The sequence below is a fragment of the Primulina tabacum genome, chromosome 17 (assembly GCF_025594145.1).
Source record: "Primulina tabacum isolate GXHZ01 chromosome 17, ASM2559414v2, whole genome shotgun sequence".
NCBI lineage: Eukaryota > Viridiplantae > Streptophyta > Magnoliopsida > Lamiales > Gesneriaceae > Primulina > Primulina tabacum.
In genome coordinates this window covers 25,580,165-25,595,019 of record NC_134566.1, presented here as the reverse complement: position 1 = coordinate 25,595,019, position 14,855 = coordinate 25,580,165, and the positions used below count along the sequence as shown (strand labels likewise).

The 14,855-nt window shown below is 32.8% G+C and overlaps 1 protein-coding gene across 3 annotated transcripts; it reads left to right on the top strand.

Annotated features, from left to right (window-relative positions):
• The first annotated feature begins 439 nt into the window (after positions 1–439).
• Positions 440–5,342, top strand: LOC142530798 (VIN3-like protein 1). 3 transcript variants are annotated; one of them, XM_075636637.1, is made up of 5 exons: positions 440–593; positions 725–779; positions 2,277–2,815; positions 3,323–3,636; positions 3,720–5,342. In XM_075636637.1, the coding sequence occupies exons 3-5, from the start codon at positions 2,349–2,351 to the stop codon at positions 4,904–4,906; spliced, it is 1,968 nt and encodes a 655-aa protein (XP_075492752.1). In that variant the 5' UTR covers positions 440–593; positions 725–779; positions 2,277–2,348; the 3' UTR covers positions 4,907–5,342. The 3 variants fall into 3 exon arrangements, with proteins under 3 accessions (XP_075492752.1, XP_075492751.1, XP_075492750.1); XM_075636636.1 differs by having other exon boundaries at positions 2,212–2,815; XM_075636635.1 differs by having other exon boundaries at positions 2,188–2,815.
• The last annotated feature ends 9,513 nt before the right edge of the window (positions 5,343–14,855 follow it).

Here is a 14,855-nt window from a genome sequence, read left to right as displayed (position 1 = left end):
TCAATTTATTACATGGAAGCATGATGAGTCATTTATAAAAAAAAACTCAAACATCTGAAACATGGTATATAGGTTGGAAACTTTGTGTAGCTGCATGTATTTGGGCTATATGTCTTTAAAAACATGTTTGATAGGTATAACAATGTCACGTATAATAATTATGAAAATTGAGGGTATTTTCGAAAAATTTAAATGATTAAGGAGACAGAACAAAGTTATCTTTGAGATGAAGTGTTATCAATAGTTTTCCTTAAAAGATTAGTGTATATAACTGTATTTCACACAAAAATTAATAATATATAAAATTATATTTTATTATAGATTTAATGTATATGCATGTGTAATATTTGTATTTAATTATTTTAGATATTATTTTAAAGTATTTGTGGAATAATAGCGTGGCTAGATAGAAAATTATTATTATTAAAGAAAAAATGTGTGCTAATAAATAAGTCAATAAAGGTATAGTATTGGATCTGGTCTTCACATGTACAGTCAGAATCGATCTGTCTTCTCCCAATCTCTGCTCTGATTTCCCATTCATGTACCTCAATTTTATGCCCTAGAGAGACTACCACCCGCCAGCCGCGGCGGTATGATTTTTAGTTTTTTTTTTTTTGGAGTATGGTGTTTGTTTTCTAATTCCTTTTAAATAGCATTATTATTGCTGCAAATTTCATGGATTTCTATCTTTTGAATCTTGTTGTTTTGGGTGTCTCTGCAGGGGTTTAGGTCCTTAGTTTAGAGCTGCAGCAACGGGTCAGCATTGGCCTTCCATGGTGATTTTTCTCGTTTGTTTGATGGGTTTTTGATTTGGATGTATTTTAGCTGATTCTGTTGTTCCTTGGCTGAACTTGTTGTTTTATTCACGTTCTTGTTTTAACTAAAGTTTGTGTGGTTGTGTCATGTTGAACGTCAAATAAGCTTTTTCCAGCTGGGCTTGTTATGAGTTTTCATTGGACTTTTACTGGTTTCTTGTTATGATGTCCTGGCCCAAAATTTAGTGGAAGGAGTCATGGTTGCCAATTGGTTGGTGAGGGTGGCATTTACTACATTCTGGAGGCAAAGTTTTCACCTTTTGGAAAATTATATCTCAAAACATTAAATTTTCAAGTGATGGGGATTATCCCCCGCTAGTTTTTCCCCTTGCCGGCATTCATTGCAATTATGCATATGCTGCTATTGAATTCAGCATTTTTTTCCCTCTTGTAGATGAACTTATGCAGATTGAGGTTTCTGGAATTTACTATGCTTGTTAAGTTACTGTTTTGAATTTTAAGATGAAAATGGTTGATGTTTGAGAATTGAATCCAACCTGTGACACGTGTTTGGACTTGATTTGTTTGGGAGGCCTTGGTGCTATTGTAGTTCTTATTTCAGTGCCATCTGCTCACGCGTGCAAAAATGTAGTGCTACTCGTCCTTCTGTTCAACCTTTTAGGTTTGTGTAAATCTCTAAAGAACAACTCACTTTTCACGTTGTGACAAGGTGTAAAAGAGAATAACATCCATGTTTCGGTAGCCTTGTGTTTGTAACTAGAGTTGAGATAGATTGTGATGCCTTGAAGGTAGATGTCTTATTTTTGTGAAGATGCTTCGACATCGAATTTTTGTAGTTGCTGATTAAACATGATGCCGTTACTTGTACTCCTATCATACATCCAGATTTACCATATGCTAAAAGTTATTGAATAGTTTGGCTGAATAGTGGAATTTGGTAAAATAATATGGATAAAGTTTGAAAATTCTGTAAGTTCCTGGTGAAGCATAGAAAAGCTAGTTGTCATGTGATGTACGAATTTGTGCTAAACTTTTGAGAAGGATAAGGGCATGTTTTTTGGTGCGTGATAAGGGTAACAGAAAATTTAATCCTTGACAGCCGTAACATTCTATTTATAATTTATTATGAGAACAAGTCTCGATGACAATGCTGATTCATATTAGTTTATTGAAGGTTAAAAAGTGCTCAAAGAAATAATCCTTACACATGAATTACTAACGTGTGATTTGTTCAATGCTTTTTCTGTCTTCCTTCTTGGTTGTACTGATGCATCCAATATTATGCTGTGATCTTCTTAAAAGGCTAAGTTGCTTTCAGTTGTCATTTATTTATGTTATTATGTGTCCATTTGAGAATGCCGTGACATTGATGCACTCTTATTCAAGTCTAAATGCAATTTTAATCCAGATTTTTTACGCTCAAGAATTTCAGCCTAATTGCAAAGTCAATGAGAGAAAATTGGTTTGCGAAATGATGCTTCGAGAATTTATGAGCAGGTTTGAGAATAGATCAAAGGGAAAGAAGACATTTCGGAATTGAGTTAAAGAAGCATTCTGCTTCAGAAGTGCATGATGGACGAACAGCTTTCCAAGGCTTGTAAGAAAACAAATAAGACTCATGACCTCAAACGAGCATTTTCAAGTCCTAAAGATCAGCAACAACAGTCCAGGAAACAGCAGCGGAAGGGGGAAAACCCTGTTCGAATTTTGCCGAGTCCTGAACCACGTGTTGATTTCAAATTTTCTAATGCATGGATCTGTAAAAATTCTGCATGTCGAGCCACTCTATCAATGGATGACACATTTTGCAAGAGGTGCTCTTGCTGCATTTGTCATTTATTTGATGACAACAAGGATCCAAGTCTTTGGTTGGAATGCACCTCTGAATCTGTTGTGGGAGACTCTTGTGGCTTGTCTTGCCACATTGAATGTGCCTTCCAACGTAGTAAGGTGGGGGTCGTTGATCTTGGACCTTTGATGCAGTTGGATGGAAGCTACTGCTGTGCTAATTGTGGCAAAGTTTCAGGGATACTTGGGTAAGCTGTTTTATGTTGGCTGCTCTCATTTCAGTTCCTTCTTTTGGACCATTGTTGGTAAAATCTTGTTTGCTGTATCAATTTGTGACCTGGGAGATTAGTTAAATTCTTCCATCCAAGGCCCATAAAAGAAATAGTGCTCGCCAACTCCTATTATTTCTTCTTCCCTTTCTTTTACGCTCCCTCGCCGAGCTGAGAAGCTAGTGGATAGCCCTAAGATTGTAATTAAGCTGATTTAAAAAGCAAGACATTTTTTGAGTTCAGTTTGTTTTTTAAACTAGCTTAACATTATAAGAGATGTCCTGGCTTGCTTTGTCATGCTACAAAATTTTGCTGTAAGCACTTGTTTAATCTGAAAGTTGAGCTGCTTGGTTTGTTTCATTTCCTTAATCAGTAATTGCACACAATTGCATTTTGTATTCAAAGATCAAGTATATAGATCAAGTCCTTTCTTTTCTTCGATCTCATATATGTTGAGACTTTTTAAAATGTGGTCTACTTTGTCAGATGCTGGAAGAAACAGTTAAGTGTAGCTAAGGATGCTCGCCGTGTGGATGCCCTATGTTATAGGATATTCCTAAGTTTCAGGCTCTTGGATGGGACTTCCAGATTCTGTGAACTGCATGAAATTGTTAAAGAAGCCAAAGCCAAGTTAGAAGCAGATGTGGGTCCAGTTGATGGAGTATCGGCCAAGATGGCTCGAGGAATTGTGAGTAGACTCTCTGTAGCAGCTGTTGTTCAGAATTTATGCTCTCTTGCAGTTGATAAAGCTGATGAATGGATATCTTCAAAGTCTACCTCCTCAGCACTTGATTCCATTGGTAATTCTGTGTTCCTTTTTGGTGAAATAATGAGAAAATTACATTGTCGTATGCAATTGTTTTACTATTTCCTCCCCTGGCAGAGGGTTCACTTCCCGCAGCTTGCAAGTTCCTATTCGAAGAAGTGACTTCTTCTTCTGCTGTGGTTCTATTGATTGAATTTTCTACTGCACCAAATGATGATATTAAGGGCTACAAACTCTGGTATTGCAAGACTAGAGAAGAGACATACTCCAAAGAGCCTGTTTGTGTCTTTCCAAGAGATCAGAGAAGGATTTGGATATCCAATCTGCAGCCTTGCACAGAGTACTCCTTCAGGATAGTGTCTTTTATAGAGACTGGGGACATTGGCCACTCTGAAGCAAAGTGTTTCACGAAGAGTGTTGAAATAATTCATAGAAACTCTTCTTCTGTGTCAGGAAGTCCTGAAAAGGAGAATTCTTCACACAATATGGGGAGCTCTAGTTCCAGGCAAGAGCATAGAAATGGAGTAGACATTGAATCAGACTCAGGTTTCAAGGTTCGAGACCTTGGGAAAATCTTAAGGCTTGCATGGGCTCAAGAACAAGGGTTTTTTGAGTCATTCCGCAAAATTGATATTGAGAAATGCTTTAGTGGTTGTAATACTGTTAAACTAGAAACTCCACAGGAAAAAAGGTTGCCGCCTATTCCTCGTGAACTTGACTTGAATGTTTCAGTTCCTGATCTGAATGTGGAGTTTACCCCTCCAATTGAGTCATCTAGAGATAAAGGTGATGGATGCACTTTAGGGCAACCAGTTGAGGTGGATGATTACACCTTTTCTCACGACCTACAAAGAAATGTTGTTGCAAGGTCGCATGGCAGTGATGTCCCTCATAATTGGAATCATGAAAAACATGGGGATGTACCAGCTGTTGACTCTAAGTTAACTGCCTCCAAGAAGAGGAGACTTAGCACCAACGGAGAGTTACAGGATTCTGATAGCACTCTGACAAATGGATCTCCATGCCAAGTCCAAAACGAATGCTTGGACGAGAATTTTGAATATTGCGTCAAGATCATACGTTGGCTGGAATGTGAGGGTCACATTAAACATGATTTTAGACTAAAGCTACTGACATGGTTCAGTCTTATCTCAACTAAGCAGGAGCGCAGAGTGGTAAACACTTTCATACAAACATTAATTGATGATCCTAGTAGTTTGGCTGGGCAATTGGTGGATTCATTCTCAGAAATTGTATCAAGCAAGGGGCCACAAAACGGTTTCTGTAACGAGTTTTGGCATTAGAGCTGTAGGGTTCTTGGAATACGATACGGGTATTAAACTCGAGTATTATCATTCCAGTGGTAAGTTATTGCTGTTCATCTTGCTGCTTCTTTTTACAGGCACCTGCTCCTAAAATTTCTTCTAGTGATTCATTTGTTAAGTTGACAAGCTCCCAAACTAGCAGATCTGATTTCCCCTTCATGAAGATAGCTCTTGATTTCCCTACAAGGTCATCCCATTGTTTAAGCCAATCTCACTCATTGTGGGATGCATTTTCATTCTTAAGAGATGCTCTTGATTACATTTTTAGTAATTAAATGTGACCTTGGAACTTCTTCAAGTAGGAGATGGGTGGATGCTAATAGACATTTGATGTTCCATATTTTCCATTTAACTGTTATTGCTATTGAATCAATTGAAGTTGACTTTTGCTCCTTTTGGTTGAATTTTTCATCTATGCAACATCCCATGGCCATTACTAGTTTCCTTTACATATTTCTTGAATTTTTCATCTATGCAACATCCCATGGCTAGCTATTACTAGTTTTCCTTTACATACGATGTGTGTATGATAATATTTTTTTTATGTATGAGTAATATTATCAATAAAATAAATCAGAATAATCAAAAGTCCACATAAAATTAAAAAAACTCACTATAGTAATTTTCAAAATTTTGAAAAATGGATGAAATAGAAAAGTTATATATGAGTGAAAAATTTATTAAATTATACTTTTATCAAATAGAAATGGATAAATTTTGTTATCTGAGAGGGTTATTCTTTATATTTTAACTAGACAACGACATCAAAGTTAGTTTTTTGAGCGTAGGGTTCAACTTTAATAATATAGTCTAGCTATATGTATATAAAATAATAAAAAAATATAATATTGTTTGACATGAATTTTAATTTTGTGGACAACAATGACAATAATGATAATATAAGTATTGTCTGATTTGTTAGATAAAATGCATAATATATGGATGATAAATCGACGTATAAAGATAACGAAATGAATTATGACTATCATTTATAGAATTTAACTCCAACTTTAGATGAAATATGAATATAACATATATGCAAATGGTTACCAATGTTCAATCAAAATAATGATTGTTTAGCATTTGGAGAAGAACCATTTAACAAAATTTATCATTTGTTTATAACTATGATCGGGATTCTATGTGGATTTAAAGTTTAAGGTTTTTCTCAAAATACTGATTGTTTGCAACCTCAAAATTACGACAATCAAACATACCAAACACGTTTACCGTAAGAGAATACAGTTTACTCACTCTAATTGAGTGATGTATTTGCTATAAAATATGATGAAATTATTAATATCTTGATCGCAATGAAATTATATAATAATTGTATTGAAACAAAGAAATGTTACAGTCATTCATTACAAAATATTATTGTATTGATGATCGAAATGTAGATAACTTTCCTAAAATGATAATCCAAATATTCACTATTTTTTGGAAAAGAAAAGTATTCAGTCTACAAATCCAACTAATAGCCAGTGTCACATGCACATGGTGTGTCCATCATACTTTTCGGTGTTAAATATTTTTGCGGAAAAAAATAGAGATTATAATAAATTTGGATAATGTAAAAAAAATCTTTAAAATTTTTTGTAATTATTTAGAATAATTGTTTATCTTTTAAATTTTATAAAAGTATTTATTTATCTTTATCATATTTTTGTTAAAAGTACAATTTACGGTAAAAAATAAAATCTCAAACTCACAAAATATATTAAACTACACATTTTATAAAATTTTATCTACTCAATCGTGTGTTTTCTTCACAAATTGATAGACCTATTTATAGAATTTCTTTGAAAATAATCCAAAAATAAATACATCATTTTATAAATCATCACACACTAATTTTCAATATTTACAATTCTTATTACAAGTTCTTTTATTCTCGATCGAGATTGGTTGGAAATATATGAAATTCATATATATTTATACACTGAAAAACACTTCTTTTCATTTTTTCCTTTTTTTTAATATCTAATTACATTGTCATATCCAAATTGTTTGAAGAATAAATGTCAATTTTAGTTTTGTATGTATTGATTTGTGAGATTTTTATTTTTTAGTCATGTATGCTACTTTAAATCTCATGTATGTTGTTGGAACTTTTCAAGTTCGCAATCTTGATTTTGATGTTAACAAAACTTGTTATTGTGTTTCTAACATATTTACTCAAGTGTGAAGTTGCAAACACAGGAAGCAAGCTGAAACTGAATTTTGCACAAACTGAATTTCTGGCGAGCTTCGGTATTTTGATGATATCTCTCAAATGAATTATCCAAATGACAATCCGCCAATTGGACTGATTAGAAAACTCAATTTGGAACAAATCGTATTTCATGTCAGTTGGGAAAAATCGGATGTTATCATGGTCTAACTGATCGCTCAATTACCGAACTGATCACACGAAAACAGCAATCAGTTGAGTTTGAGCAGCTGCGGTATTTTGGTCATATCTCTCAGCTCGGCTATCGAAATGAATCGATTCAGTATGCGTTGGAAAGATAAGACGATGATCTACAAATCATCTTCAGAAGTCAAAGTCTGAATCAAAGCTTAAGATGCTGATAAATGACGATGAAGTTACTGGTTCTGCACAAACTGAAATCAGCTAGGCTGATTTCAGCACACCAGCTGAAACTGAACCAACTGAACCAACTGCTGACCAGGTGACCAACCAACTGAACTGAACCAGCTGCTGACCAACTGAAACTGAACCAGACCAGCTGAAGAACAGTTGAACCAGACCAGCTGAACTGAACCAGCTGAAACTGAACCAGACCAGCTGAAGACCAGTTGAACCAGTCCAACTGAACCAGTTGAACTGAACCAGACTAACTGAACCAGTTGAACTGATTGACCAGTTGAGTTGACCAGAGTTGACCAGTCGAGAAAATGTCCAGCAAGACGAATTTGACCGTTGCAATTCCAGAAACAGTACAGAAACTTTCCAACGGTCATATTCCTGTGTCTAACGTATATATCAGTGTTGGAGCCTATAAATACAACATATTGAAGATCAAACAACAGCTTTTGAAGTGGATTCAAAGCATGGGCAGTTAGCATGAAGATATCAGCTAGTTGAGAGCACAAGCCCTTGTGTGAGGATACATTTGAGATATACACTGTAAATGATAAATTCCTTATACAAAATCACTCACACATATACAAGAGAGTTGAACTTCAAAGATTAGTTGAGTGAGTCTTGCACAAAGACAATAAACTTGTGTATGTAGTCTTTGCATATGAGACATTAAACAATATGCTGATTTTGAGGTGCTGCCTACAATCTTGAATGCTAGGAGTTCTAGTTGGGTGCTGCCCTTCCGGAATGGATTTGTACAAGTAGTTGTATAAATCAAAGTCTTCTAGTGGATCCTTCCCAAGGGGAAGAAGGGGTGACGTAGGAGTGTTTGAAATCTCCGAACATCCATAAACAAATTCGTATCTATTTTTTTATTGCATTTTCTTATCATTTTCACTGTTTTTAAAGATGCATTGTTGAAGCATTTTATGTGTTCTTCAAATATCAAAATATTGTATACCAAGTATTTGATAAAATGCTTCAACTGAATATTTTTACTCATTCAACTTGCATATATTTTAAATGGTTTACAAAATATTTAATCGGTTTTTACGAAGGATTATTTCGAGTATCTTCCGCTTGGTTTTTAACCAAACTCGATTCAATTCATCGGTGTTCAATATTTCAAGAACCGAGCTATTGTAGCTCAACGATTACCCCCTAATCGATCCCAACATATGTTATATTAAATCAATTATAATCCTGTAAATAAGTTTTTTTAAATCACTTTTAGTCCTTATTGTCAAAATTATATAATTATATGATTAATATCATTGCTAAAATTATAATTACATTTTCAAACAAACATACGTATCTCGAGAAATATTTTAAACCACATACATAAAAAAATTTAACACTAATATTGATAATTTAATTATATTATTATAGAAAGAATCATTAAAATTGAAAAAACATAGTTACAAGATCTAACGAAACATATAAAATCAAAAATATTGCATGTCAATAGTGGTTAAAATTGATATTTTACATTGTTTGAATAATCAGATTGATTCTTGAGGTTTTGGTTAACATTACAAAGTTTCAAGCTCATGTAATTTGATTAGATCTTTAGAGGGTGTGGATGTAATTTGATTCATTTTTTAGTTTTGTGAATAAAATTGGCTGAATAATCCAATATATTGGACTGTTAAAAGTAAAAATTTACGGTAAAAAGTAAAAACCTCAAACTTACAAAATATATCAAACTACACATTTTATAAAATTTTCTCTCTACTCGATTATGATTTTCTTCACAAATTGAGAGACTTATTTATATAATTTTTTTGGAGATAATCCAAAAATAAATACATCATAACATACATAATCACACACTAATTTTCAATATTTACAACTGTTATTTTCAACATTCAAATATTTCAACTCCTATTTTTGAACACTCTCCCTTGTGATGATGATCATGATACAATGATTGTCTTCATTACGTGTTTTATACTACTTTGTTAAAAATCTTACTAGGAAAACCCATTGGGATAAATCATAGTAAGGGAAAAAGAGTGTAGTCACGTAAATTCTCCTTCATGTTAACACGAACAATTCTTCAAAAATTTCGTAGATTGCGCATCCTAATATTATATCTATGCTTTATGAATATTATCATAGGAAGCACCTTTGTGAAAAGATATGATGAATTTTCACTTGATTAAATGTAACGAATATCAATATCTTTATTCTTCTCAAGCTCTTGGGTGAATGCGAAGAACTTGGGGGGATATGTTTAGTTCTGTCACTTTTTATATATCCCTCTTTCATTTGAGAAACATATGCAACATTATCTTCTAATATCGCATGCTTCTTGTCGAATGATAATCCGCATGAGAATTGGATATGTTCGTTCATTGATTTTAGCCATACACATTCACGACTTGCTTCATGTAGTGCAATAATCTCGGCGTGATTTGATGAAGTTATTACGAGTGTTTGTTTTTGTGAACGCCAAGAAATTGCAGTGCCTCCACGAGTAAATACATATCCGGTTTGTGAACGTGCCTTGTGTGGATCGGATAAATACCCAGCATCAGCATAACCAATTATGCTTTGATTGATATATTTTGTTTACAAAAGTCTCAAGTATGTCGTTCCTAGTAGATAACATAATATATGTTTAATTTTGTTCCAGTGTCTTTTTTTTGGTATTAGCTAAATCTTGTCAATAAATCTACAGCAAAAAATATATTAGGTCTTGTAAAATTTGCAAGATACATAAGGAAACCAATAGCACTTAGATATGGTACTTATGGACCGAGAATAACTTCATCATCTTCGCATGGACGGAATGGATCATTTTCTATGTTTAATGATCTAACAACCATTGGAGTAGTGAAAGGATTTGATTTAATCATATTAAAACGTTTAAGGACCTTTTCTGTATAATTTGATTGGTGAACAAATATTTCACATTCTTTTTGTCCAATTTGCAAACTCAGACAATACTTTGTTTTTCCAAAGTTCTTTATTTCAAATTCTTTCTTCAGGTACGATACAACTTCTTGAATTTTCTTATTTGTTCTAATGATATTTAAATCATCAAGATATACAACAATAATTACGCATCCGGATGTTGTTTTCTTAATGAAAACGTAAGGGCATATTGAATTATTTATATATACTTTTTCATTAAGTGTTCACTTAGTCGATTATACTACATTCAACCAGATTGTTTTATCCTATATAATGATCTTTGCAATTTCAAAGAATAACATTCTTTGAGTTTTGAACTTTGTGTTTCAGACATCTTAAATCTTTGAGGGATTTATATATATATATATATATATATATATATATATATATATATATATATATCGAGTGATCGATGTAAGTTAGTTGTGACAACATCCATAAGACGCATTTCTAGATTTTCAGATACCGTCAAATTAATCAAATACAGAAACGTAATTGCATCCATAATAGGAGAATACGTTTCTTCATAATCAATTCCAGGTCTTTGAGAAAAATCTTGTGCAACAAGTCGAGCTTTATATCTTACTATTTCACGATTCTCATCAGTCTGTGGTTCTAACAGAAAATTTTCATCATCATATATTTCTACCGGAATATCATTATCTATTTTGTGATCATCGTGTTTGTCTATGCTTTTTCGTTTTTGATGATTTTTATCATTGGAAGCGATTGGTCTTCCACGTTTCAATCGTTTTACGACATCATAAGTGTCTTCAATTTGTTTCTTTGGAATTTCAATTCGAGCAGGGGCATTTACAACATGTATATATGATTTAGTTACCCATTTTGTGTCTTCAAATGCATCCGGTATTTGATTTGATATTATTTGCAAATGCACAATTTGTTGTACATCTTTTTCACATTGTTTAGTTCTTGGATCCAGATGTAACAATGATGATGTATATCATGTAATTTCTTTTTCGATATGTTTCTTTTCTCCCCCCTAACATTGGGAAGATTTTCTCATTAAAATGATAATCAGGAAAACGTGTTGTAAACACGTCGCCTGTTTGAGGCTCAAGATATCAAATGATTGATGGGCTATCATAACAAATATAAATTCCGATCTTTCTTTGATGTCTCATTTTTGTTCGTTGAGGCAGTGCAATAGACACATATATCATACATCCAAAAATTCTCAAATGAGAAATGTCTGGTTCTTTATCAAAGGCAAGCTGCAATGGAGAATATTTATGATATGCACTTGGTCTGATGCGAATTAATGCAGCAACATGTAAAATTGCATGTCTTCATATAGAAACATAGAGTTTTGTTTTCATAATCATTATTCTAGCAATCAGTTGTAAACGTTTAATCAATGATTCAGTTAATTTATTTTGTGTATGTACATGAGCAACATGATGTTCAACAATGATTCCTATTTACATACAATAATCATTGAAAGTCTGTGAAATAAATTCACAGCATTATAAAGTCTTATTTTCTTGATTGTATGATCGGGAAATTGATTCAACAATTTTATTTGAGCAAGTAATCTTGAAAATGCCACATTCTGAATTGATAATAAACATACATGTGACCATATGCTGGATGCATCAATCAATACCATAAAATATCTAAATGATCCACATGGTGGATGAATTGTCCACAAATATCACCTTGAATACGTTCAAGAAATATAGGTGATTCAGTTTGAATTTTAGCTGGTGATGGTCTTATAATAAAGTTCCAAAGAGAACATGCTTTGCATTGAAATTTATTATTTTGAAAGATTTTCTGGTCTTTCAGCGGATGATCATGTGTATTTTCTATAATTCTTCGCATCATTGTTGAACCAGGATGTCCTAATCGATCATCCCAATTGATTAATATTGAAAAATTATCAACTACCATGTTTGACTCAATTGGGCTTATATGTGTATAATGCAATCCAGTAGAGAACATCGGTAGTTTTTCAACTACATATTTTTTTCCTGATTTATATGTGGTAAGACACACATATTTCTCATTTCCTTTATTTATTGTCTGATTATCATACTCATGGGAATATATGTAATTAAAACTCAACAATTTTTTTCGAATGTGGTGAATACACAGCATCATTTATCAGAAATTTTGTACTATTAGGTAACAAAAATCTGCTTTACAACAATCTTTAATCAATTCTACAGGACCTGATATTGTATTCACCATTGTTTTTGTTGGTTTTAGTTCCAAGAAATATATTTTATCTCGGAAAATAGTGTGCGTTGTACCACTATCAGGTATACAAACTTCCATGAAATTAGTTCCTTGTTTAGCTTTGTTCATAGTAGTGTTCATATTTGAATTTCAAAAAAATATGAAATGAAAAATATTACTTGTAATACATATGTAATTTATTGAAAAATATAAGGCGTATCATAATTATACAATAAAATATTAGCATATGAGCATATGAAAAATAAAATATTTTACATTTCAATTTCACAAATATATTGATCATTTTCAGAGAAATCATTCAGAAAATCAGCAGCATCAAAATGAGTTAATAACTCAAACGGCCACTGTGCTCAGTGAAGTTAGTCTCTTTTTCTTTTCCCTTTATTGAATCTTTATAGAGTTTACAAAGGTGCTCGGGGGCTTGAAAAAAATGAGACCAATGTCCTGGATTGCCATAACTAAAACAAGAAGTTTCAAATCGTTTTGAGTGATTTTCATTTACACTCATGTTCTCATGATGCCTTTTCAGTGGGTGGTTCGTGACGCCCTTTTGAGATGGGTTATAGAAGTAACTATCTTGATTGTTTTCAAAACCACGGTCGCAACCACGACCACTTCCACGTCCACGACCACGACTTCGATTTCGACCTCGACCAAAACCTTGTCTTTGACTTTGATTTTGGTTTCTAGGTTTAAATTCATTTTTACTTACAACATTTACTTTTGGAAATTTTGTTGATCCAGTGGGTCAGGGCTGATGATTCTCATTAGCAGCTCGTTGTTCTTTTCCGCCACAAGAAGACATGCGACAAGTTCAGAATATCTCGCAAATCCACGCGCTCTATGTTGTTGTTGTAGAGTTATATTTGATGCGTGAAAAGTGGAAAATGTTTTTTCAAATATTTCTGATTCCGTAACCTCATGTACACAAAATTTAAATTGTGGGATTATTCGATACATCGCTGAATTGTAATCACTAACTTTTTAAAAATCTTGGAATCTTAACGTATTTCATTCATTAGGGGCTGTCGGAAGTATAACTTTCCCTATATGTTCAAATATTTCCTTTAATCCTTTCCATAAACCCATGAGATCTTTTTCAATGAGATATTCACATTTTAATCATTCATCAAGATGTCGACGCAAAATATTATAACTTTTGTTTTTTCTTGTGATGATGAGATACTATTTTCTTTAATGGTGTCACATAAACTCAATGACTCAAGATGCATTTCTATATTGAGAGTCTATTGCATATAATTTTTTACCGTAATGTCGAGCGTAACAAATTCGAGCTTTGCCAAATTTGATATGATGGTACTAAAAAAATAACAATGCATTTTATTAGCTAAGTTCTAAATCTATTAATATGACAATAAAAAGTAAAAGATAAATTATAAGTACATGCATTCTTAAAAATAAAGAAAAAACGCGAGGCGGATATTCTCTGATAAATACAAGACTAATGAGTATATTAACCAAAATAATTATACAAAATAACCTTGAAAGAACCATCTTCTTCTTCTTCTTCGAAAATTTTGATAAAGAAAATTTTTAGGGAGGGAGAGTAAGTTTGGAGTGATTGAATGTGTTTGTAAAATCATATTTATAGGGTATAAACTAGTCGTCTATGACCGTTATAAAATCTTAAAAAATTAAATGTATGTATATGTAAATTTTATGGTAATATTATGACCGTTACAAGCTTCTCCTCCTATACATGAGGTTACTATATAATAATATTTTATATATTTGAATAAAAGAATCAAGGCTTTTGTCCATCTCATGTATTAGTTTCAAATTGAACTACTTTACTATACACCATGAGGTAGGAAATAAAACAGGGTTGTGCTAAGTGCTGTTAAAGGAATCTGCGTCAAAAACCATCGGTTGCGATTGTGTGGTTGGACTGTGAGGAGCAGTCAGTAAAATTCGGTGGATTTAACCCGACGGTGTTCTGGTCAAAAAGGTAAAATGTTCAATTTATTATACGGAAGCATGATGAGCCATTTATTTAAAAAAAATTCGATCATTTGAGCATGATATATAGGCTGAAAACCTTACGTAGCTGTATGTATTGGGGCTATATGCCTTCAAGAACAGACTCGTTAGGTATAACAATGTCACGTACCAAAAACATAAGAATTAAAGATTGTTTTGAAAATTTTAGAAAAATGGGGAGTTAGAACAAAGATT

What these genes read in the sequence shown, in the direction of transcription:
- LOC142530798 (XM_075636637.1), top strand. Translation starts at nt 2,349, where the DNA reads ATGATGGACGAACAGCTTTCCAAGGCTTGTAAGAAAACAAATAAGACT. An exon ending in AAAGTTTCAGGGATACTTGG is followed by an intron (nt 2,816 to 3,322) that starts GTAAGCTGTTTT and finishes CTACTTTGTCAG; the next exon opens with ATGCTGGAAGAAACAGTTAA. An exon ending in CTCAGCACTTGATTCCATTG is followed by an intron (nt 3,637 to 3,719) that starts GTAATTCTGTGT and finishes CTCCCCTGGCAG; the next exon opens with AGGGTTCACTTCCCGCAGCT.